Source organism: Rissa tridactyla, chromosome 4 (genome assembly GCF_028500815.1).
Source record: "Rissa tridactyla isolate bRisTri1 chromosome 4, bRisTri1.patW.cur.20221130, whole genome shotgun sequence".
In the NCBI taxonomy this organism is placed as follows: domain Eukaryota; kingdom Metazoa; phylum Chordata; class Aves; order Charadriiformes; family Laridae; genus Rissa; species Rissa tridactyla.
The window spans coordinates 42,097,892-42,125,027 of NC_071469.1; the positions used below are offsets into that span (position 1 = coordinate 42,097,892).

The 27,136-nt window shown below is 42.2% G+C and overlaps 1 protein-coding gene across 5 annotated transcripts in view; it reads right to left on the reverse strand.

The window, feature by feature from the left end:
• Nucleotides 1–24,687, reverse strand: part of MAP3K9 (mitogen-activated protein kinase kinase kinase 9) — a 64,012-nt gene extending 39,325 nt beyond the window's left edge. For 4 of the 5 annotated variants that reach the window (XR_008466275.1, XM_054200553.1, XM_054200552.1 and 1 more), the window contains exons 1-2: nt 24,252–24,687; nt 18,335–18,748 (exon numbers count right to left, since the gene is read on the reverse strand). Coding sequence is in view for 4 of the 5 variants with exons in the window: in XM_054200553.1 (XP_054056528.1) it covers nt 18,335–18,748; nt 24,252–24,552 (715 nt within the window). In the remaining variant the exon portion in view is untranslated. The remainder of the gene's footprint in view (nt 1–18,334; nt 18,749–24,251) is intronic. The other variant, XM_054200554.1, reaches the window with a different exon arrangement.
• Nucleotides 24,688–27,136: the final 2,449 nt, after the last annotated feature.

The following is a 27,136-nucleotide window of genomic DNA, read 5'->3' on the forward strand; positions in this document are numbered from 1 at the left end:
CAGTACTTTTTAACACGTTTCCATTTATGTGATGCTTTGGCTTCTGCTCAGGACAAAACAAGTTGCAGTAACAAAGAGGAAAGGAAGCACGGAGTGGCTTACTTTCATCACTAATTTCACAGCCTTTTCAGTCGTCTCCGACTAGTTCAGAGCTACAGGTAGCAGCTGTTAGCCTGGTCTCTGAAGATTTAGGATACCCTATGCTTGGGACTTTGATACTTCATGGACAATTACCATCATGTTCACAGCAGTAACTGCAGCACACAGGACTGTAAGGCCATCCCAGCTACTAAACAGCCTTTCTTAATTGTGTCCTTTAATTTGTCTTTGTTGCCATGAGTGAACTCAGCAGTCAAGATCCATATTTTCAGAGAATTATCCTTAGTCAACAGGTGCTGGCATTTACCCCTTCAGAATCACAGTAATGTGGAACAGTATAATTTTCCATGAGAACAAGCTCAGTTGCTTAAGATGTGGTTTGATTTAGTTGTTTTGACTATTCAAACAATAGTTAAGAGGCCAGAGACAAAGCAGACTGATAAAGTTTACAAAGAGCATCTTCAGTACATTCTGCACATCATTGAATGCTGGCGATTAACCAGATCTTCAGTTAGTAGGCAACACCAGATGCTGAAACAGAAGTCTCATTAGACACTTTCCTGATACAACTGGATTTTCTCATTCCAGCCTCAATCTGCATAAAGAGTGATGGGGAGTTAACTCAGTCAATGCTGGTACCATTTAAAGATGGCTTCTTAGTTAGTATGGGTGGGGGGAAAAGAACTGATGATGTACCCAAGAACCTCTTATCCTTGTTTGTGATTTGAGCTAGCAGCTTTTCTAGCAGAGCTGGAAGTGATGGAAGTCAACTTCTTGAGGTCAGGTGAAGCCAGTTTACCTTCTCCAGTTTAAGTATCACTCTGTGTGTATCAATAGCTGGCAGGCTTTTGACAGAATCCCATGTCAGTCTTACTGAAAGTAATCAAGTCTTTAGAAGTATACAGATCCCAGTGATAACAGATCCCAAAGAGGATGGATTCTCAGTTTCATGAGTCACAGTTGTGTATCAGTGACATCAAGAAGAATGAGGGGTTTTTTCTAGAGACAGGGCCAACTCAGATGCTTTTGTTCTTTAAACAAAGATTTGCTGTGAAAATAGATCTCACAGAAACAGACCCACTGAAGTATGACTGACACAATGGTATCTGATACTGAGTCAGCGCTTCCTCCTGCTCCACCCTATTCCACATTATTATGCTTTACTAGAAAGACAAAAACATCTGCCTTAGTATTTAAAGCAATACAAAAAGCAACCTGATTAAGATTTCTAAGATACCATTACATCCTTCAGCCTTCATGTAGTTGCTACTACTGGATCTTCAGTTCTGTCCTGTCATCAATAGTCATTATGGAGATGCCTGAACTGTGGGGCACTAAACAGTGCAGAATTATGTAATAAAAGGACAGATTTAAGGCTGCTGTTTGGTTTACCTTTAAGGATGGTTCCAGAGGTGGAGCTTCAGGTTAGAACACTTAACTTTCACAAGCAACTTATGAACTTGCATGTGTAGGATTAGTACTATAGGTACCTAGGACTATTCTATGTCCTTTCAGAAGGAAAAAAAAAAAAATAATCTATGCAGTGAAAATACTGAAACCTGCAGCTTTAAAGTTTTCTTACTGCAGACATCCAGTACGCAAAGCTACTGGTTATTTCTAGTCAGGCAAAACAGAGGACCAAATTAATTCTGAGGGAATACAGACCAGAGGAAAAAAAATTAACAGATTAAATGTTAGCCAAGTTTCAATTCTGCCACAAACTACAAGAAAAAACTATAGAAGGGTTGCCCTGGAGGCAGGTGATACAAGTGATAAATATTTCTATAGAGATGAAATTCTGCCTTGCATGCATTAAATACATGCACACCTACCACAGATTCACATGTTCAAAAGGTATCTTCCCCTTCCCACTCCTCCATCCTCATGGATCATTGCAGTGAAAGCTGGATTGGATGAAACAGACTCACAGCATCTCGGAAGGCAGTCTTCCTAGACTCCAAACATAGCCAGAAAAGACAAAGCCGCTCGAGAAGGGGATTCCAAGCATAAGTCTAATATCCTCTGAATCACTCTCTACAGGAGCCCCACTTGACTAGAGGCACATCTGTGCTAAGTACTCAAACCACGTGAATCTCTGTGGTCTGGTATAAGTAAGAAATTTCAATTAGAGATGTTCCCCAACACACCAGATGTTAGAGAGCCATCTGGTGAAAATCAGTTTAGCCATAGTTGCAAGATTATCTCAGTGTTCTGAACCTTTTCTTAAATTAAGTTTTCAGAAATATATTGTTCTATTAGTGGGACAGCTAATGTAAGTCAAACTGGTACTACTGTTAAATCAGTCTTAAATAAAACTGTCCCTTGGCCCACCAAGGCAGCTGGAGGTCATACTTTATTATGTCTTGCACCACTCACCTTAATGATCACTGAATCAATTGAAAAGTCAATGGTGAATATCTTTGACTAACACCCAAAGCCCTACTGCAAGGAAGGCCTCATTTCCAGATATTAAACAGCTGTATTTTCATTACTCATGCATCTACCAGAAAAACATGAGACCAGACCTACAAATACACCACGACAAGATAGGGGTACAAAGCTGCACATCCTTTGATCTACTTGTATCTACATTTTAATACACCCTAGGAGAGCTGTGTAACCCACATCTAATGTGCCAGTATCACTCCTGCTTCTTAGCCATTGCAGTAGAAGTTTAAAACTGCTGAACAAACGTTGTTTTGGGAATATTCTCACCTTTATTATAGTGTTCTAATGCAAATAACTGCATTGTTGATATATTTTTCATTCTGCTTAACTCAACTTATTTCTATTACATGATTTTTCCTCTTTCCAATTATGCTAGAAGCACTAATTGGTGTGGATCCCTTTCATTTAATTTTCTTCTCAAACCCACCTACTCTTCTTCCAAACACACTCCACTACCCTACACAGATAAACCATATGCACTGAATCTTTCAGTCCAATCACTAAAGTAAAACTTTATCACATTTAAGTTTTAAGTTGGTCACTTTATAAAACCTCAGTAATACACCTCCTGTTTTTCATCCAGTACCATACTATAACCAGTATGCATTAAAAGATAGTTTAAAAGAGGTAGATTACTCTCACAGAATGCAAGTTTTCACAAGGGAAATCAAGAAATTTGTTTTGGCAACAAAATTAACAGCCGCTGGTTTAATCCTCCTTTTGGCTTGTATTACACCAGCAGAGACAGAAAATACATTATAACTTCCTCTCACAAACTTCCCCTAGAAGCCAGTAACACCATCAGATTTTTTGATTGTTTCTTCTGGTGGGGTTGTTTTAGTTTTCAGCTACATTTTTGGACAGTTAGGACAGCATTCTTAGTCTCCAGTGGGCCAAAGTAGTGGGAAAGAGCAAGTAGGGAAATGTAAACGCTTTAACCCATGCTGATTCAGCTGCTACTAACATCAAAGAACTGGTAGGAAGCGGCTCCTCATTTCATCTCACTGTCAAATTAATTGAGAAAGCAGCAAAATATGGTCATATAATTGCCTTTTCCTTGTTTCTCAGCCTAGAGAAAGGATTAGGTTTATCTGCATAGTGTAGTGCTGAACAGAATACTCCTTTGCTTGTGCTAAAAGCTGACTCATCACTTCAGAGGCAGAACAACATTCAAGAAGGGACTACTACAGCATGATCACCCACAGCAAAAATAGCCCATTTTTGTATTTTTTTATAGCAGGAAAGGGGCTGCTGTCTGATGCACAAAATAGTATGAACAGCCAGGCATACCAAAATTTTCTGGCTGTACTGGCTTCAGCTTCTTCAACCACTCTGCTGTTGTATTCCCAAATTATTTAGCAGACAGCACACCAAGAAAATAAAGAACTTCCTGACTTTAAGAGGCAAAAATTGATAACAACAGAATACCAAGGAAAGCAAGATTACCTTGCAATACCACCACAACAGTTAACCACCAAACTGCCCATCACCCCTATATTTCATTACAGCAACTGTATCAGCAACTTCGTGCTCCCTTTCCCAGTCCAGAGTATGAGTTTGTATATTAAGAAACACAAAAGAAATCTAAAAAAAAACAAACATACAAGACAGTCTCTTGTATGGTCCAGCTTACAGTTCATGCCAAGTCATTTACCTGCGCATGATGCTACTCAGTAAGTCTGGCACACAGTAAAAGAAATCTATTAGCTAATGAACATTAAGCCTGATGGAAATGATTACAATCATTAAGTAAAGGGAGAATAAAAAAGAAATAAGAGGCACTGAGTGCAATGAGAACTGAAAGTATACAGGAAGAAATATGGAAGGGAGCAGGCTAGAAGACAAGGATCCCTACTATAGGGGAAAAAGATGGATTTTGTTGCCTGTGGTACACCAGGATATATCTCTGACTTGATCGATGATTGCTGGCTTTACATTTAACTTCCATATAATTTTTCACCAACTGAGAGAATACAGTCAGTATTTTAGTGTCAAAATACCTGCCATTCTTTTAGTTAAATACTTAAGTTCTAGGCAGACCGTGAAACAATAGGGCTATTACCTAGTGATAAAGCAACGTTAACTCATGTGTTCTATTGTTATATTTTGAAGCTTTATCAATTCTTCAGAGTCACCTACTGTTAACAGTGTTTCTAGTGTGCTAGGGTGGATAGTCGTGCTTTGAAACACTTTGGAGAGTTAGGAGAACAATCTTAAGAAAGTATCAGAAGCTTGTTTGTCAGAAACGTAAGAAAATCTGATTGTGAAGGTACTTCAAGTTAGCCTGAGCTTAAAGGGAACCCCTAGACCTAGAGGCACAGGTGGTGGTGGTCCCAGGTGAGGCCCTGATAACAAACTACTAAACAGACACAGCAACTTGATGATGTAGAGTTGAGAAGGCCTGAAAAACCCAAAGGTGGTGAAAATATCTGAATACTTGTAAGTCTCAGCACACTTCAGTTCTATTTCAGTCTTCACCAACATTAGCGCACTACTGTGGGTCGAATGCTTTGCCATCCAAGACTCCAGGAATGAGGAAAGCAGCCACATGAGGAAAAACTCCAGCAAAAGGTTTTAGCCTGCAAGGACATCCCACTCACACCCATTCACAAGAGCCCCTTCTCATTATTTTGTGCTGTACTCTGTCTCCTTAGAGCCACATCAGCTGGGCCAGCAATGCAAACTTGCAGCCCAAAAAGCCAACCGCATCCGGGGCTGCATCAAAAGTATGGCCAGCAGGTTGAGGGAGGTGATCCTACCCCTCTACTCTGCTCTAGTAAGACCCCACCTGGAGTACTGCATCCAGCTCTGAAGTCCTCAGCACAAGAGTGACATGGACCTGTTGGAATGGGTCCAGCAGAGGAACACCTCTCCTATGAGGACAGGCTGAGAGAGTTGGGGTTGTTCAGCCTGGAGAAAAGAAGGCTCCAGGGAGACCTTATAGCAGCCTTCCAGTACCTGAAGGGGGCCTACAGGAAGGATGGGGAGGGACTCTTTCTCAGGGAATGTAGTAATAGGACAAGGGGTAACGGTTTTAAACTGAAAGAGGGGAGATCTAGATTAGATATTAGGAAGAAGTTCTTCACTGTGGGGGTGGTGAGGCACTGAACAGGTTGCACAGAGAAGCTGTGGATGCCCCATCCCTGGAAGTGTTCAAGGCCAGGCTGGATGGGGCTTTGAGCAGCCTGGTCTAGTGGGAGGTGTCCCTGCCCATGGCAGGGGGGTTGGAACTAGATGATCTTTAAGGTTCCTTCCAAACCCTAACAATTCTATGATTCCACACAGTCCAAAAGCTAGATGGCGGCAGCAGCAATGGGTGGGTGAGAATGATAAGAGGAAGGACTATAAATAGGATAAATACGTCATCTTTGTTATTTTACTTGGTGTAGAAACATTTAATTCTAGTATTTAAATCATTAGCAGCCATTTAACTACCTGTGCAGACTTAACGTCAAGTTTCTCCACCAGTCTTCCATATTCTTACCTGGACTCTCAACTAGATTACTCCTTTGGTCCCAGTGCTTCACCATATCTATTTTTATTTTGTTAGATGGAAGAGAATTGTGAAGACCACTACTTAAGATGTCGGAGGCTGAAAAATGGCAAAGGAACTCGAACTCAAACTCACATGTAGTAACACCTAACTTAACTTTTCTTTCCCAGAATAATACCATGCATTTTTGCTACAGTTGAGTGTTTTTGGCAGATCACTCCAGACCAACTCAACCACCTATGGCTACAACTGCAAAGTACCAGATTTGTTTACCCATAGGCTTTTGCTCATCTGTTACTGTACAATCACTGTTTTCAACAGCAGTAAGGTCAACAGGCAGGTACAAAGAGGGGAACTAATGCTTACCCTGTCATACCTGGAATGTGAAAGACCACTGCTACTGTTGAGTACTCATTGTGAGTGGGAATATTGGACACATTTTATTTCTTCTTCCATCCTGCAAACAGAACAACTTACTGTGACTCCGCTTACCAAAAAGCAAAGTGGCAAAAGTTTTGTCAGATAGTGGATAAGCATCAGCCCATCCACTTCCTCCATTTAGATAATTCAAGTACTTTAAGGAGATGTAGCAGATACCAAGTCCATCAAATCCCAGGTGTTAAGAGCTTTACAAAGAAAAGAACAGAGTAAAACCTTTATGAAAACCAGTATTTTTTCACTATTAGACCCCTAAATGCAAAACATGAGCAGGGTTGCAGTTCTAAAAGCTGCAAGTCTTTTCCACAGTAGGATTTAAGAGCAATACAGACCTGTATGAGGAGGTGTTACCATTAAACTTCTCCCTGCCAGCCATACAGCAGAAATCTCGAGTGGAAGAGTTGAAGGAAACAGAGACTATTTCTGAACAATTCCAAATTTATAAAAAAAATTGCTTCACACAAGTTTCAGAAGTCAGCTAAAGGCTTCCTGAAACTGAAGGTGTGCCAGAGCGGAAAAAAGTCTGATTAATATCACAGGATCCAGACTCTCCCACCCACCCATGGCAGAATGTGTCCAAAATCAAGCCAATCTGTTCAACTTGTCCTGATCAAAGAATCTCCTCACTCAACCCCATATGTTTTCTAAGGGTTTGTTTTTCAGACCACAGAATAAACTTATCTGAGCTAGTACAGCTCTGAAGGCACTTTCTGAGAACTTGTACTCCTAGCCAGCAGGTCCATGAACACTGAAATATTAGTACTACACTTAAATTTGAATTTCTTCCCTGCCACACACACCCTGGAATTTCACAATTGGGCCAGCCGATTTCAGTTCACAGTATTCTTTTGTACTTAGCTCCCCACAATCTAGGTATAATCTTCACTTTGTCCAGTTCCCTTTGACTGCCTTCTAGATCTATTTCCAGCCCAAACACTTTCAACTACTAGGAGGCTGTGAAATTCATGCAAATGTGGATTCATTTTTTTTTTTTAAATGGAGACTAATTCAGAAAAATGAGATAAGCATCTTTTGCCTCTTTCATGGGCCAATTACTACTTTTTATACTTGCTTTTATCTGAAACATGAATAAAAACTTCCACTGTACTCTGAAGAAACACTATGCATACTGACATCTTCAGGGTTCTTATTTATAAGGTACTGTAGTAATAACAAATATTAACGATAGTCCTATAGTTTTTAAGCTGTCCTTATTTGAAGGAGAAAAGTCTCCATAGATCAAACAAAAATGTTCCTACATAGGAGGTGGCTTCACTGAACTTACTATGATTGTTCCAATCCCATTTCCCCCCCCCCCATGAATAAGCAAAACTTCCCAAGATACATTTCAGCTCAGATGGTGGTGGTGGGAAATACTGGTTGTTAGATATAAAGATAGTCTTAATATATTGCTTCATGCTGCTGCATGAGTCATGGTCTCAGAGTCAGAAGCTAGCTAGTAAGTCTGCAGTTTGCCTAAAGTCAAAAAAGCAACATTATTGCAAAGGGGACAAGGGACTGAGCTTGCCAGGTGTTCCTTTTTTTTAATCATTAGTTCCTATTGCCAGTACACAGACACACTGTCTCGAGGACAGAACTAAGCTTTTGGGAAAGGATTTCAAAAAGTCACTCCAAAATGAGACCTCATATTGTAGCAGTTTGCCAAAAATCTAATTTGCAATTTTAGCTCTACCTTCCATAGTCAGCCTGCACAGCTTTGCTTCACAAGTATCCAGATAATGAGCAATCTGCTCTTGATCCTGTATTCAAAGTACTTAAAGTGATTAACAGATCTGCACATGGACCGAGACCGGGCTTTCCACATGCAGCCTTTACCTACCTTCTGTTGAGTATTCTGCTGTTCATTTCAGTAGGACTGCATCTTTATTCTAATATTTGTTGTGCAGAAGGCTAAATGTTGCATAGGATCCTGTAGAGCACAGAATTTAAGACTCACTCAAAATTTCACACCTTAGAACAAAAAAAAAAACCCACAAGGAATACAAATATTGTTTTCAGTAATGAGCAAATATTTTATCTCTTGTTATTAACCATCCAGCAACAACACGTTCAAAAAAATATATATGCCTTGGAAGGAAAAGCTTTTTAATTATTGGGTACACGTGAGGGTTCAGCAAATCCATAAAGCTGGCCGACTGTCCTCTTCGATCAAGCTAGAGGAGGTGATGGATGTGACAGCACAGCAGTTCTTGGATTTTAAGCCGTGCAGTACAGTAACTCTAAAGAGCTAATGCATAATGGGGGAGGGGACGGGAAAGGCCTCCAGAGCCGCAATATATTTAGAATCGATCCTTTCACCTAACCGAGCTGAAAAAAAGTCTTGTTGCTTTAGTGATGCGGTACAAAACACTTTGAACACTCCTGGAGAACATTCAGATGAGTTTCCTAATAAATGAATAAATGGAGCTAGGCAGCTCTCGTTTCAGACTAAATCCTCCCATACTGATTACATTGGAACAACCTTCTAGCTCAGGCATGGATTATTGTACTCTTCATAATCAGTTAAATGCTCCAAGGAAAAAACTAATTACATCTGTGTCCAACACAGTGCTTCACCAAATCATATCCGTTTGAAAGCTTGCAACAAATCAAGAACTGTATTAGGCAACAACAAAAAAAGGGAAGGGTAGAATCACATGAACGGCATTCATTTATCGTCACTCAAGAGACTATCTGAAAAGGGATTTAATAATGCTGCTGGTGGGAGCCATTTCCAGGCAAATAGAAACACGAAATTCATGATGAAAAAAGTAGCGCAGAATTGTTTTGCTCCAGCTTCAATTAAGACATCTCTATGAAACAGTCAATAACACGAAGTACTATTCGTTTCTGGAATAGGCTGGTACTCCATAATCTAGAAGGTAAGGAAAACATAGAAACTTCACACTAGAAGCTGGGGTTTTTGGTGGTTTCTGGTTTTGGGGGTTTTTTTTGTTTGTTTTGTTTTTTTTAAAATGAGATTTAATTAGAAATACCTTAAGAAAAGGAAGAGAAGTGCAATTCCATTCATCAGAACAAATGTTAAAAGGCTCTGAGATGCACAATCAACACCCAAGTTGCAGCTGACAACAGTGAAATTTAGACTTTATTGAATACTGCAGAGTTTTACCCCAAGCTGAGCAGAACAAGTTGCCAGCTGCTGAGAGAGGGTAGTCCTGCACTGTTGCACATGAAAGTCCATCCAAGCTAACAGCTCGTGCAGTGAAGCTATCACAAAGCTGTTCACTTTTTGATGTGTTAAATTTCTGTTAGTTTTCTGACCCATCTTACTCTGTGATCAGAGAGACTACACAGTACCCTGATGAAGCATTATGAGTATCCCCCAGTTACCAGATGACCATAGTCACATCAAAGCCACAGACTACGTGACTGATCATATCAGACAAGAAAAACCAAATCAATAAATCCAAGGGCAAGATTGACAACACTTCAACAAGCAGAATTAGGCATATCAAGTGCTATTAATCAAAGTTATGTGATTGTTCTTATTTTCAGAATCCTTGAACAACGACAAGTCAAAAGCAACTAAAGACCATTCTCTCTAATATCTTTTCCTAGGCCCATACTCAAAGAAGAGAAACAACAGGAAAACGTGTAATATGTTTGTGGCAGGTGGACCACATGGCCTGATCCACATACACCCCACTGCCCTCACACATACTATCTTTACAGCAATTATCCATACTAGCACTTCTTAATACCCCAAGGAACCCCCACTTTAAGCACATCAATTGTTGCAATAAGCAAAATATTAGTGGCAGAACTATTTACCTGTTAGTAGTAAATGGAGCTGTTGGCACACTATCATTTGCTACACCTCTGAACAACAGGTCTATAAATCAGCAAGGTTGAAGGCATGCTCACATTTTAAATGAAGGTTTCCAGTTGTAATACAAGCAGCAAAACTTAGGATTTGCCAAAGCAAATTCCAGAAGCCTGTTTGATGAAGCATCAGAGGAAGACATTGTAGTGGTAACTAGGAGCTTGGCTTGTAGCTCTGAAAGTCATCCAGGACTTAAGCAGCACAGCATTCAAAGCACATACAGGATTACAGCAACAATTTGGAATCTATGTGTGCATTAGATAAAGTTTGGTGGATTGGGAGGGTAGCTTTGTTTTTAACAAAAAATGGAATTATAATAAATGCTTGAGTAATATAACAATGCTTTTAGAAAGCGGAGTGGAAGGGCTGTGTGTGGTAGTAACACTAAGAGCTCATGGGAGGGCTGTCTATCCCCTGGCTGCTTCCCTCTGAAGAAAACCCTGAATGACACAGCACCATCCTGCCATCACCACCATAATAACTGTTCTACAGGCTGGTACCCAAAGATTTACTATCACGCAAGTAGGCCCTCTTCTCCCTGATTTTAAGAAACACTGATGAAACCAAACAGCACAGTTATAAATCCTTATACATTGTGGTAGTTTCTCTTCTTAGTGCATGAGGTTCATTTTTTTTTTTTCACATTTCTTTTTCATATCTAGAAAAAGTTCAGGTCTGAGGAAGGCTGAATTTACCTTTCCATTAGCAGTCAGACAATTAAGAAGCAATTATCAGATATGCCAGTCAACTTTGGCAACCTTTTGGAAATCAAAGTCATACCAATCTAACTGAAACTATCCTAGAATCAGAAAGTAAATATGTACCAAAAAGCAGCTAAAGTCACATGCTATATCCTGTATTCTTTCCAAGAGCTTAAGGCTTTCCTTGTCTTGTTATAAGGGAATATGCACCATCTTCGAAATGGGATATTACTTAAAATTAAGGAATCATCTTGGGTGATGAATCATCACTTCAAAGAGCAAGACTGCTTAACTTCTGATGCTTCAAGAGTGAGTTTGTTTGTTTCAGATACATTTAAATTCTGAAAGGAAGTGTTTGATGAAAAAAGCAAGAGTGAAGATGCTGACAGAAATCTCTCAAAATTCAAATTAAGGTTATTGATGTGGGAGCAACACCAAAAAAACCAACCCCAACAATGTGGAGCTCAAAGTTACTCTAGCTTCCTGGAAATGCCACAACAAGGCTGTTCTCACTCTTGACTTGCTACTTACAAATTTCAGGAAAAACACAGATTTATCCCAACTCTGTCACAGATGACCAGACAGTAAATTCATGGAAGTGGCACACAGATGCCCAGGTACACCTCTTGCATGATGGTGCTCAGGTCTGCTAGTATCTGTTCTACAATTCCATATGCACAACTTGGACAAAGTGCTTAGTGTCATAAGCACTTGGTTATTTATCTGCTTCTCAGGAGCAGAAAGAACCCTGCAGAAAAATATATGTAGTGGTACAAAGACATGAAAAGGATATTAGCTGGGTTTTTAAAAGTAATAGACACAAATTCACTTCTTAAAAATGAGAGGAACTCTTCCTATTCTTGTCTACAAGGATAAGGGAATCCATTTGTGAAATTGCCCTTTTGCTACTTGGTGTGGACAGGAGAATAGCAAAGTGTTCTTATGGACATCAGATTTATTTCATAAAGTCTTTCTATTTTTGACTTGCAATTAACAGGGAAGACATCAATTCATATTGAACTAAAACAAGCCATTTACAGGAGATGTATTTTCATTTTGAATCTCTCAGAAGTCTACTAAAATGTACTGAAAAATAAGACTGCAACATGAAAGCATCTGTCAAACCTCTCAGAGAGGAAAGTAGTCGTACTAATTTAGATAAGCTAAAGAAAAAAAAAAAACAACCACAACACAAAGTAAACTGTCACCGTACTTCTGTAAATCCCTGGTGCCTCAGCAACTTGTAAATTATACCTGAAAGCGATGCTAATTTTTATCTTCTAAACTAATAACACATGAATTTAATTTTCTTTTTCATTCTGTTCAAACAGTTGTAGTATTACTGTCAAGAATTTCATCGTCAAATTGCCACATGCAAAAAGTTACAGCTATTTGGAATTTTTTTAAGCCACAATACAAGTGACCAGGATATCAGCACAAAGGCTGATACTCTAGGGAGACAGCGTATAAGCAGAGTAACCAGAACGAGGAGTTATGCGCCGTTAGCAATATCACATAGAATCAGTTAATTCCTTAAGGGCAGAACCTGAAAAGTCATCTTTAATCACCCTTAGGAATATATTCAGGCTGTTTGAAAGGCTTGATTTCTACTGTACACACTTCTACATCTAAAAAAATAAAAATAGGGGTTTACTGATTTTCACTCCTTGAACTGAAGTGGAGAACATCTGCATAAGACTAATCTCACAGCTGTTGTGTCCGTCTGTTTACACACACCCCCACCCCAAATCTCATATTTGTATCACTTTCTTCTTAAAGGGCCAACGAAGGCCAGATCAATTATTCACCCAATGTAAAGCAATCAGATGCCATTGAAATAGTTTCACTATACTTAACATGAAGCATTACTCACACTCATTTAATTGCACAGACAAAGGAAATCCATTCTGATAGAAGGTACAACATTGGAGAGTTAGTCAGCAAATTACCCTGAATTACCTGAAGCAGCAATAACAGTGCAAATTTCCAAACTGACAGACTTCCAACCCACTTTAAGCAGACCCTGGAAGAGCTCTCCTCTACAACATGGAGGAAGAGGTTTACATTAAGTACTTTTCCTTCTCTGAAGAGGCCAACAGAAGAGTGTCAATTATGAACAGATTGGGATGTGAATACTGCAACAAGGAACGAGATAACTAATCACATGTTACCAAGATATGTAACATTCAAGTCCTGTTGTCCTTGGGTTGGATTTGAACTAGTCACAAGGAACCCTGCTTCTAAGTTCTGCCTGTACTTTAAAAAAAAAAAAAAAAGAGCAAAGAATATCATAAATCCTACAACAACTGTCCAGAGACCATGTGAAAGTCAGCTCTATTAGCATCTTCACGAAAGAAAAGAGTCTTAACCGCATAAAATAAATAAGCAAAGCTATAGCAGAATTTGGAATTCTTTAGAAAGCTAAAGCTTTTGAATCTCGGGATACCACAAGCTTACCTTGGTGGTCCAAAAAGTAAGACAGCTGAACACCTTCGAAGAACTAGAAAGGAAGGAGTACTGACAACTGAATCAGAATTACTGGGGTTTATTTTGAGCTCTGTCCTTACCTCTTTTTTTGACCTTGGACAAGGTGACTTTGCTGCTGATCTTCTGTGCCACTTTGTGGAACACAAACACGGTGACTTTTTATAAAGCACTTTGCTAACTGGCATGAACACCCTCAGCAAAATCTTTCAATGTAGTGCAAATAACAAACGTATTTTGCTGAGCCAGTCCAAAAAAAAAAGAGCAAATATGCTTTTGCTAGTTCTCTGCAGCATTAGTTAACTGGCATTATTCCTACAGTAGTGCTGGCATATCTAACTTGACAGACAAATAGAAACAAACAGGACCAGCTTCATTATTTACAATACTTTGCTAAAACCAACAGGACTGCTCTTTTCAATCCCAAGCATCTTTCTCTGGCCGGAAACAAGACTCAGATCACAGATAAGAGAAAGGAAAACTCAAAGACCTGTCCTAAACACAGTTGACTTCAGTAAGCATCCATAGTTGCTTTTTTTCTATAGCTCAGCATTTTGATTATTTAGGAGCCTTCGCATTGGGAGAGGCCTACTACCAATTCTGTAACATATGCTCAGTGGAGCACCAATATGCAGCTGAAGAGGGAAAAGTTAGTAATATCACCAGATGAAGAGAAGAAAAAGAAGCCAAAGAGGATTCAGTCACATTAATAAGATTAATTTTCATATGGAATAAATTAAATCTCTTGAATCAAATGCCAAAAAAATATAAATACCTATCTCCTCACATAGAAGAACAAAATAGCTTTCCTCAGTTATCTTCTTTCTCTTGTGTAGCTATACAGCTAACACAAGAGTTGTTAACGCCACTGGAACACTCGCCTACCAGACTCACTGCCAACTGAACTAACACTTAGAAAATGAATTTCAGGGTCTCTAAAAATAAATCACAGGTGTGCAATTTGTTCTGTAAAGATCTTTATGTACTCGCTTCCTGATAGCAATGAAACCAGCAGCCCTCAGAACCTCCAAGATTTACAATACAAATCTGCCTCAAACACACACAGTACTTAAAACATAGAGGACACTTTTCCTACACTCTAACTGTTTTAGCATTAAATGTAAAGTTACGAGAATGAAAAGGAGAAAAAAATGAAGAAAAATGATGGAACAGAAAAATGTCTATCTTTTTGGATAAAAGAAGGAAAACAGACAATTAGTTTGGAGAGTGCTTTTTGACAAGGAGAATCTCAGGAAACAGACACCTCCTGGAATCTTCAAATAACCCCCTGAAGTTCAGTCCCTATATAAGATGAAGTTACCTCCTGAAGTAATCAAAACCTAATGTGTGTTGCTATGCCATCAAAAATGTTAAGAACTACTCTGAGCATTGGTTTGGTACCTACTACTTGAGTCCACAAAGCTGCAGTAGTTTAGATTAAAACAGGATTTTTTAAAAATCATTATACATCTATAATGGGATAATTTCTCAGACTTGTATTAAGGGGCCCACTTATTTTACTGTTCAAAATGTAACGTGACCTTCTAAGAAGGTTCATCATGAAGTAATGTCTTTATGCCTAAATATAGGCAGACATCTGAAAGCAAGGCATTCTCTGATTTTCTTCTATTTTAGTAGAAAATTTGGTTTTAAATAAGGCCAACTGTGTTCTTTCCCACTTCCCCCATCTTGTTCCCTAATTCCCCAACTAACTCATCCTGCAGCTTCAGATGGATAGTGCAGGTCCCAGCTGGTGCTCGAAGGCAAGATGAGATGTATGAGAATCACTGTCTATTACTAAGCGTAGGCAGTACCAATCAGTAGATCAATACAGCTGATGCTCCCATGACAGCTCTACGGTACTTGTAGATGTTTAGTACATGAAAGAAATGCATCTGCAAGAGTCTTTTCCAAGTTCTTGCAAGCAGAAGCTATTCCTTCTCCAGAGACACATTACTGCCTATCAGTTGGTGGGTGGTAACTTGTGCAAAGAAAATGGTACAAGCTTGTAATTCTACAGGCACAAAGCTAACAAAATAGTCTGTTCTCAGTTATCCACAGTAATTGAGAAAACCAAGTACATCAGAAGAACACAGAAAACGCAAGCCATACATAAATTCAGGATGCAATAACATACTTAGTCCACTAATAGTTACAAAACTCGTAAAAAGCTTTCTATAGAAAACTGAGCAGAGACATTTCCAAGATGCTTATTACATATAATGGAAAAGCTGTTTCAGCAATGCAGCGACAGAGTATTCAGGAAAGACATGACTTTGGCAGTCCAAAGCTGTTTGTCCTGCAGATAGCCATGAGTTAAGCCTGCCTGCATGTATATGCACTTTTTTTTTTGGGGGGGGGGGGGGGGACGGGACACACACAACCACGAACAAGAAAGACCAACAGTCCCTCTTCCCTTGCCATAATCTAATATTTATACTTGCTTTATAGATACACCCAGAAAAGAACATGTATTTTCCAATGTTTAACATACTATATACTTTTAAAAAAATTTCTCTACCACCACACAGCACAGACTGAAGAACTCTGTATTGCCAAACTAAAGCAAACAGCTGTTGTAATATGTCAAGCCCATACCTGAGGCTGCCAATTCATCTTATTTCAAAACAGAGTTACAAAACAATGAGTTTTCCTTAAAATATCTGAAGTCCTTCCCTCCAGTACCAGCTCCTACATTTATTTAGTTTCACGAATGTAATACTGCTTTCTGCAGACTTAGCTGGGCTAGAATTTTCCTATAGCCATCATTTCTGTACTAAATCTGACAGTATCTTTGGTCAAAATCACCACGCAAATTCTGTACCTCTCCCCTCCAAACACAGGGCGTCTTTGAATCCTTCCACAGGCATTCGCACTCATCCTTCCTCTTCCTTTACTATTGCTTCCGCACAAATAAGGAAAGTTCTAGTAATATAGTTAGCAAAACCCTCAGCTTCTCACTGACAGTTTACAGTGCAGCACAATTAAGTACTGCTGATTCACTGTGACAAGAGTCATTTACTCTTGCTGCTGACAGTACAGATGTTTTCCAGCATCCGTATCTGTGATTGGTTTGTGACACCGTGCACGGGTGTCCCTCCAGTTGGTCTGGTTCTCTGGTTGACAAGCTTCGCTTTAACAACTAGCAGGCTGTAGTCTGAATAAAACAGTGAAATACCACGAGCTAGCAGCTTTTTATCTTAAAAATAACTTTCATTCTAAACCTCAAAAATGTTCAAATAGCATTAGGCAATAGTCTTAATGGCCTGTTAGCAAAATAAGAAAGTAAATGGTTTTTTAGGTAAGGAGGAAAGGCACAATATTTAAAGGCAACTATGTCTTATTCACAGATGCAGCCAGTCATCCATTAATCAAGCCAATCCTTCATTTTACAGCACGTATCAATATGCCCAGGTATACTGCCATCTGTAAGGGAAGGGTTTAGATATTAAGAAATCTTTGTAGGCATTAAGATTGCCTTACTCTAACAAAAAGGGAAACTTTAATAGTACAAGAATAATATTATAGAAACTAATTTGAAAGCACTCATACTTCCTATTTTCAAACTCACAAACAAGAGTTAATAATACTTCCCCCCCTTCCGCCCCCCAACAAAATATGTAAATTCACAGCCACAAGATTTGAGGCCAAAAAAACACAGGAAGATTCTGCAAGGCCTGGAAATTTACAGCATTGTAATAGTTAATGCTAGCTCTAGTGAAGCTATTTAAGATATTAAAATTCCCATCTGTCAGACCTCTTTGCTAGATGTTACTGCCCTCAAAGCAAAAGAGGACACATGCCTGCATCCCAGCCACTGAGTTCATAGCTCGTTTTAACTCAAGCCATAACTGAAAATGAGTTCATAGTAACACACCTATCTAAACCACCGCAGCCAACATGCACATACGTGTTTGCTCTTGCCATCTAGACATAGACAAGCAGAGAGAAAGGCTAAACAGCTGCATGCAGGCATCAGGAAAGGAGATGATGATCTGTAAACTATTGCAGCAGTTTGCTACCATACTCATAAATAATGTTCTATGCATGCGTTTGACTTAAAGGCAATTTCAAGTTTGGGAAAACAGACACGCTACAAAAACAATATCCAGGAGGCAGACAATAATGCTATTAGTATTACAGAGTAGCTATTCACCATGATTTCCAGCATCACAACTACGAAAACTTCAGTCCCCATGCTCTAATGGGTCAGCTGCATCCCATGTAAAGCACCAGAAACATCAGCAGAAGTCCTGAGTGTACATGGGCACCCACTGGGATATTTAATTTACCTGAGTAATGTTTCTGTCAACACCAGCTCTATGAGGGATAGAGAGAAGATCCAATCAGCAGGGATGGCTTAAATCTCCCATAAGGAAAAACAGGCTTGCATCTCATCTACACAGCAAGTAAAATAAATGCTCCCAAGCTTTCATCTTTCCAAAGGAGCATTTATCCTGACAACAAGTGGACCGAGATTACACATTTTAAGTTCAACAAGACTTTCCAACATGCAGGATGCTGCTGAAATGCTAATAAAACTGAGACACTGTATATGCATGAGCTACTAGAGAAGCCTGCTCCATTTACAGTTGCTTTTGCATCCGATCATTTAAGTTGCTTCTACAAAGTGAAAGCATTTACGTATTTCCTGTGGTCTGTAACACCATAGTGTAGAAAAATAAACCCCTCTGGGATTGAATTAGAGGATACAGTGGTTCACAAGAGAAAGGATTCCTAAGTTAACATTTCTCTCCTCTTTTCTTTGTATGATTTCTTTCCAAAACCATATCCCAACACCTCAGCTGTTCTCTGTGTAGCACTTACTGTTGCTGGACTTCAGGTCACGGTGAATTATGGGAACAATCGCTTCCTCGTGCAGGTAGTTCATTCCCCTTGCGATCTGTACTGCCCAGTTCACTAATATGTCAGGAGGTATCCTTTTACCAGACAAAACTCTATTTAGCGATCCTCCACGGGCAAACTCCATGATCAAGCAAAGATTAGGTTCCTTCAAACACACACCCCTGAGGGCAATGATGTTGGGATGCTTTAACATTGCAAAGAGCTTGGCCTCTTGACGGACATTCTCAATGGTCTGGCTGATGTCCTCATCAGGGTCATAGCGAGCTGCCTTGACAGCAACCTCATCTCCTATCCACACAGCTCGATATACTTTTCCGAAGCCCCCTATGCCAATGATTTCCTCCAGAACAAGCTCTGAAAAGTCGATCTCCAGAACTAGGGAAAGAGGGGGGAAAAAAAAAAAAAAAAAAGATGTAAACATTTAGCAACTACACAGCCATTTACATTAGCCAAAGGTCCGTGGTGGCCAACCTCACCCTTACCCTTGGAGAAAGGACCAATTTTCATTCCTAAGCAATACAAATTAAAGCGGTAGCCCCTTCTGACAACCCTTCATTCCCAAATACTGTGGTAAAACAGATCTTGCAGTATCATAAGACCTGTATGAAGTACTCACTGTGAACGGCGATGCATTTGACCTAACAGTGGTGAATGACACACTTAATAAAACAGCCTTCTCTTAACAAACTTAAACCCTTATAACACTGACACACCCTTAAGGACAAACCCTCATTTCCTGTCTTCAATGACAGTACAAGATTCCAAAAAAGAAAATGCACCCAGAGGCTACTCTTCACTGACTTTGCTATACAGTGCTTAATGTGACATCGCTAAAATTCAACAGAAAATACGTCTACTCCTGCATTTGTCCCTTATTTGAATGACTTTTATTCAACCGCTACTAACAATCTTTTAGTCCTTCCCAAATCACACTTATTCTTCCACATCTCTACAAGCTTTGCAGATTCGTTCCCCACAAGAGATCTATTAACCAATTCTGACACTACTGACAATAGTGTGACAAACAGATGGATCAGACCACATACTGAATATACAGAGCTAGCAATAAGAAAAACATTTACTTTTTTTTTTTACTAAGACATAACGCACTTTTATTGCGGAAACTATATGAATTAACAGAATCGTCATTTTCCATTCCCGTGCACTCACAGCTATACTCTACAGGCTGCCCCAGGAACTGGTGGGTACTTGGCATTATATAGTAAAAATCTACAGATGCCTTAATTCAGCATATAAATTGCATCTGGAGCAAAAGCGGCCAGAAAATGTATCCTGTACAACTATACACTAAACATAGCTTATGCTCACAGATGGCCAAAAGAACCCATCCAATACTGACTCATGTAGAATGGAAAACCAACATACTGACCAATGAAAACATGCTAAAGTGGCTGAATTTACAGTAGTGGTAGGTCACTGGTGGGATACCACTGATGCTATCCTCTCTGATGTTTTGGTGGTTACCAATTGCAATCAAAGAAATTTTTAAAAGTTTTAAATGAAAAATATCACAATGCAAGAATTTAAGCAGAAATTCACCAAGACTTTAATACTTTCCTGCATTTGAAATCCCAAATTTGACACGGTTCCCTGCTTTGTCTAGTAGAAAGGAAATTAAGTCTGTAATGGACTTGCTTGAGGTAGGTATTAATCCAGAGTACCATATCATATTACTGGGTTTTGTAGTTATTGATTGTATACATAAAGCTCTCCACTGTTTTTAAAAGAAATTACATAGTCATACAAGGCAAGGGAGCAGGTTAGATACCACTTAAGTAAAGTATTTTACTTATTCCAATCAAGTATCTTTTATAAGTATAAGCCTATAGTACAAGAAGTTGTCACAAAACCGTATGGACTTATTATGAGCTCCGCTGTCCACAGCTGCAGAATTTTTTTTATTTTTTTTTTTTTGACTGAGCTCTGTCTTCCCTGAATGTGATTTTTAAAAGTCTGGCTTACTTTTGTGAGTCAGTCAAACCTATGTGCTAGGAGTTGACTACATATAGGGATCACACCAACCACTGTCCCATGCAGTACAGCCAATACCTTTAAAACCTTCGCTAGTGTAATAAGGACACCTATGCTCTTTTCTAGTGTTACATGGACAAAAGATTAATGGGAAGCAAGATAGAAAACTGACCAAGAAAGTCTTCCAAAAGGAGGAAAGGCCCTTTCCGGTCCAGAACACAAAAAGAATTTGTCTGTTATTGTGAGTACATCTTTCGGGTAACACAGGACCTACACAACAGAGAAGGTTTCACTCCTACAGTAGCAGCCTCAGTGTTCAAATGCTCATGAACTACAGATTAGAAGAAAAAAAAAAAATGGAGTAGAATCTGACCAGGAATGCTGAAATTTTAGAGCAAGGCTGTTAACGACAATAACTTCAGATATGAGACTACCCTGACACTGAGAATACACAAGAGGAGCTTCTCTGGTATTTCTCAATGATAAAAGAGAGAAAGAAATCAGATGCTGCGTCCTACCACTTTCAGTCAGTAGAATTTCAGCACTGGTAGAACGCTCACTTAACCTGCTCCTCGGGACAAGGTCAATTAAAACGAACCAACACAAAAGCCACAAAGCAAGATCGACAGACCGTCCCGGAAACTCACGACACGCACCATTTCTGGTGGCATTCACGGGCAGGCGTCTTCCTTCCTCGGGCATTTCAAGGATGCAGAAGGCATTAGAACGAGCACGCCCCGCCGGTCCGGCCCGCCGCGGCGCGGTGCTGAAGGGACAGCTCCGCCGGCGGCGGCAGCAGGACGGACCCGGGCAGCCACCGGGCAGCCACCGGGCAGCCACCGGGCAGCCACCGGGCAGCCACCGGGCAGCCCGCCCCAGCTTCGCCCAGTAGCTGCTGGTGCAGGAGAGACATGCGACAGGAAGGTGGCAGGCAGATGAAGGAGATGGGCAAAGGAAAACCAAGGGCGCAGAAAGCAAAACTCTTTCTGTGTGCTCTCACACATTTTACTTCAGAAAAAACAACAAAACATGCCTCTGCCGGATGCACAAATTAAGAGTTTGGGACGTAAAACTGTGAGATTTATGCTTCCAGGTGAACGTTAAGATGTCGCACAGCAAGTTCTTTCACAAAGAAAGTTTTCTTTTATTTGCAGGTGTCACCTTAGCTTTACTTTAAAAGTGTATGTTTCTTTAAGGCAGACTGGCCAGCTGACCCTTGTGGGTAGCTTAATCAGAAAAAAAAAAACACCAAAACAACTCATCTTTAGAAAAGGGTTTTGGTTTTGTTTGTTTTTTTGTTTTTTTTTTTTTTTAAGGTGTTCTGTGTTGAATTAGTTTATTCATTTTCACAGACTTAGTTATACAGCTACATAAGTGCACAAAATATTTGTTTTTATTCACCTTTACAAACATACTAACTCCCTTTTCTAGACTCCAGTTTAATTTAGCAGACATGCTGTACTGGACTGCAAGGGCAACGGAAAGGTTTAACATGCATTTTTCGCCTTAGAATTTAAAAACTTAAGTGCTGTCATTCCTCTGGGGACCAGAGGAATTATAGAGCCTGTATACCATGGACCAGTGGCCATGTTGACAACTGCAAAATAGTTGCTGTTTAATCAGCATTTATTATACCATACAATTAAGCTATTTAATCCAGCCCATAGTGTGTAAGAGCCCATAGCGCAGATGAGGGTCCTTCAAGCTGACCCACTGCTGACAGCCTCAATAGGCCACTTTTATCATTCATGGTACCCCCACTGAGTTAAGATTCAAGCACACTTTGTGGATGGCAGAAAGAGAGCATGCAATTACTAGCTATACTACTACAGCACTCAGTGGAAGCAGAATCTCTAGGACTTACACTCCAAAACCTTCATCAGACATGAAGACAAAGTTTAGGAAAAAAACTAAAAATAGCTCCTGTGCCAAGGTGCACATCTGGAATGACACCTTGCATTACTCCTGCAAAAGTGTAATACTTCACAGTCCAATAAGTTAACAGTAGACTGTTATTGCAAACAGCTATCAAACTAACATCACCAGCTCTAAAAGTGGGTATCATTCTAACATTAAACTTTAAAAACCAATTCAACAGCAACCAACTTTACCCCCTGTCCAAATTGCATTATTCCTTTACAAAGAGAAATATACTCCTTTAGCATATTAAAAACGTATCAGAGGGCAATAAATTCTACTGTCATGAACACACTGTTAATGACTTGAAAGAACAGAAGTAGTATAGTCCCATTGTGGCACTACAAGGGTAAGACAAGGATAGAGGGGGAAGGTGCAACTCCACAACTGTTCCTGAACTATCAAACCATAGAAAGTCCAATGAGAGAGGAGAATCCATAGTTACAAAGGGTGCACTTGAACAGTGAAAAAAGGTGGGGAGCTGAGGCTTCAAGAAGTTCTGTAGAAATGGTTCTCTTAACTATCTTAAAGGCAAAACCTAGTAAGCATTCACAGTATTTTCTGCATTGGGCAGGGAGTTATCTATACTGCTCCAGCAGGAAAGAAACCACCACCACTGCCCAACCTAGTCCCTTCACAATCCCAAGGGCAATACTATGAATTACAGAGGTTTTACCTAAATGCTTTCAGGCAGAACATGGAATAAGAAAAAAAAGCTATTAGTTGTATTCCTTGGAGGTACGTCCTAGATAGGACAAAGCATCTTTTCGCTCCTTTTACTTTCCAGAAAGGTCTACTAGTCTGAAGATTTTTCTCTGCCCCTCCAAAAAAAGCTTTATTCATGCCTGAATTGTCAATAGTGATAGATAACAGGATCTAGAAACAGTCATTCCACAGTTTCTCTTTCCACAATTGTACACAGTGACTAAAAAAAAAAAGACGTAGAGGTGAAATGGCTCTATTCTCTGGCTCCAACAAAGGCTTCAAAACTGCACTGACATTCACAGAAACAGACCAATCCCTTCGTGCCTTCAGCATCACAACTTAGTCAAAAAACCCTCAGGTAGGCCCAGATATCCAAACTTGTATAAAACTCCTTCACAGGTATTTTAGAACAGCATTTTTAAGAAGGCAAAGCCTATGGAAGAACATGGTAACACAAGTAAACTTAGGAATTTTCAAGTCAGAAATAATAAGCTTTTGGTTAGGAGAAAGGAAGATAGTGAACAAGTATTAGCAGTGAATAAACACCGCAGAAAGCAACTGCTGCCTCTCCAGCAACCTCTCCTTAGGGATATTCTTAAAGGGAGAGTCATCGGAGCCTCCATGACCCCACCACTGACAAGCCACCAAGCTTCGGCCGTTTGGTGAAAATTTATCAGCTCCTGGAAACACTGCACTTAACAACGGGAAACTGCTCCCGGCGCCAGCAAAACGCGAACACGCTGAGCCGGGTTCGGCCTGCCCGGCGAGGAGCGACAGCCTGGAAGACAGAAGGGCACTGGAGCAGCAGGAATGCGGCTGCAGGTGGGAGAGGGAACGGGCCGGCCAACGGGGCCGGGGCGGCCCTGGCCCAGCCGAGCAGGGCCGCCGGCCTGGGACAGCCCCAGGGCGTGAGAGGCCGGGCCGCCGCAGCCAAGGGCCACCGCGGGCCCACTCGCCCCTGACCGCCGCCGGCCGGGCCCCGCCGCCTCCCACCGCCGCTCCCCAGCCGCGGCGGTCCCGGCTCCCCTCAGGGACAACGGAAGAGCTGGGCCGGACTGCACCGGACCAGGCCTCATCTCAGGGACCTGGGTAGGGCCGGGCTGGGGCTCCCCCCACCCCACCCGCCGGTCCGGTCACCCCCCCGCCCATGGCCGTCCCAGCACCCCCAGGCCCACGCGAGGGCCGGACCGAGCTTCTCCCCCCGGCTCCCTCCCGCTGGGTGATGGCGATAGGCCGCGCCGAGCCCCCTGCCCCGTGGCCTTACGCTGTATGGCGGGGGGCGGCGGGTAGCGGGCCCGCAGCTCCGGGCCAACCCCCTGCACGCCGCTGCTCACGTAGTTGCTGGGGAAGATGCCGACGCGCTGGTCGATCTTGCCCGTCCACCAGCCCTCGTCGCCGGACACGTGCGAGTCCCGGGACAGCACCTGCACCACGTCGCCCGGCCGCAGGCTCAGCTCGTCCTCGCCGCACGCCTCGTACTCGAAGACGGCGGTCCAGAGCGGCCCGCCGCCCAGCGGCTCCCCGCCGCCCGCGCCCTCCTGGCTGAACTCTGTGAGGGGCTCCATGGCGAGGCTGCTCCATAGGGGGAGGCGCCCGCGGCAGCCGGGCGCTGCGGGGGGCGGCGGGGCCGGTACCGCCGCCTATTGTTCATGCGGCCCGGCGCCTGCCGGCTGCAGGTGCCGCCGCCGCCGCCCGGAGTGGGGGGGGGGCCGGAGCCGAGCCGCCTCAGCCCAGCGCGGGAAAAGGCGCGGGCAGGCAGCGGGTGCCGCCGAGCTGCTGCCGCCGCATCTCCCCCCACCTCCTCGGCGCCCGCCTCCGCCTGCCGCTGCCGCGCATCCCGGAGGCCACCTGACTCTCTGGCAGCTTCGGCGGCGGGAGGGGAAGGGGAGGCTCCGCCCCTTCGTCGCCATTGGCCGCCGCTACCGCCCGTCAGCGCCGCCCTCACCTGATTGAGGGCCCTCACCCCTTGGCCACGCCCCCGCCCCGGCCCCGGAGTCGCGCACACACCGGTGTGCCCCCCAATTGGCCCCCGCCTCGTCAGCCTTGGCTTCCCATTGGGCCTCGCGGCGCTTGTCACCAAGCTCCGCCTCTCCCCCGCTTGTCATTGGCTGGGGGAAGGGGCATGACACGGGGGAGGGTGGGGTGGCGCTGGCCCGTTGCGATGAGGTGGCGCACCTGAGGGCGGGCCGGGCCTGCCGCCGCCGCCACCACCACCACCCCCCCCCCCCACTCCCTCCACAGCGCCGAGTGTCTCCGCTGTCCCGGGGGATACACTTCTTAACACCGCCGTCCCTTGGCATCGAGGGCTGCTCCGCCGCCCTGCGCCCCGCCGAGGTCCCGTTCGCGCCTCCCGAGGTGTGCCGAGCCAGGCCGGGCCTCTTGCGGGGGCCGGCGGCTGGGGTTTAGGGCGATGGCGGTGTGAAGCCGGAGCTGCCTGTCCTGGCGTGCCTTCCGCCCTTCCTGGGCCACCGGAGCGGGCCCCCGCCCCGCTGTCCCTCCCGCTCCCTGGGGCACAGGCACAGCGCCGGTGCAGTCGCCTGGAACAGGGGCTTAGGCCGGAAACCAGATGAAAGCAAGGGGCCAGGAAAGTCTTTGTTTTCAGTTACTCCTTCCATGTTCAGTCTATGCTGTGAGGTGATTTTCGTACAAGGTTACTATGGATGCATCCCTGCTGAATGCCTTTATTAAAAGTTAAGACAACAGAATTTACTTCTCACTCTTGCAATCAGTGTATAGCTTCTTGGTCCTGAAAGTACAAATTCCTTCTCCCCACTACCAACGTTTTTTACAGCTTGTGAAGATACCAGATCTCATGAACAGAATCTGTTCATACTTAGAGATATAAAAGGGAAATTTTCTTTCCATTTCACTTCAGTTGTTACCTTTAAAATCCTCATTCGATTTTCAGTGGTAAAACTGGAAACATCATAACAGCCCACTGGTGCTAAAGGAGAATCACAGGTGCCCTGACCACACATGCTGTCTTCCCGCTTACATAAAATCTTGTGCTTGGTTTTTCTTTAGTGTTTTGTAAATGGGGTTACACATTGATGATTTTTTTAAAAAATTCTCCATTCCCTAGTGAGGCATTTGTTTTGTTTTATGTACAGAGTAACTGCTAATAGTTCTTAAATTTTGTACAGTGGGGTTTTGTCTATTGATCTATCTATCCTTGTGTTAGCACTATGCTGCTGCACTTAGGGAACATCAGGATTTAGACTTTAAAAAGAATGATTAAGACCTTAAGAATAGTGTGCTCTGCGTTGAAGATGTCATTCAAAATCCTTATCGTTGTTTGTGAAATATTTGAATTTGCTTGTCTGTTTTCTGGGTACACACCTCCGCCCAACTGAAACACAGTAACAAGTATTGCAGCGAACCCTACAGGGAAATTAATTTTTTCTAGTTCCTTTCTCTTTTTTTCACCCACAAACTCCACAGCCTTTATTTCTCACGGAAACCAAAAATACCTTGTCTAGAGCTGGTATATGAATATCCTTGTTTTACAAATAAAGAGGAAAATATGTGTAGTTGAGGTCAGAACTAATATTTCAATGTGACACACGCAGGACTTAGGCATGCTGCAGCACTACTTTTCAATTGAACTTGTCTAAGAAATGAGCTTTAGATTTCCTCCTGTACCTCCATGTCCTCTTCCCAGTGAGGGCAGAGCTGAGGATGCATCCTCTCCATCCTCTCTTTTGTTACTTAAGGGTGTGTTTTCACAATTAGCGTAGGCTTATCCAATGTTACTCTGTTGCTGAAAGGGACTTTCCTGCTCCTTGTCACATGCTTGACCCGCTTTCCTGATTGCAGCAGTAGTGACTGCATGGCTGGAGAGTCATTTCAGCTCATTTATCTAACTGAAAGCTAAGCCGCCAAGTAAAAGCAGCTAGTTCAATCAGCTTTTTAGGTTGATCTGACTTGTGTTAGGACTGTACGCACAGTCGTTAAAGCCAGCACAAGGTAAGGAAGCAAGAGAGGTGAAAGGGACAGCAGACCCAGGTCTTTCAGCAAACGCCCATAGTTAGGTTATCTTGTCTTGATCACGAAGCTGAGGGGTAACAAATAGCTGTATTCATGATTTTTGTAGTTCAAATAATAGATGACTGAGATGGAATCTGAAGGGCTGATGTTAACGTCCCTAGT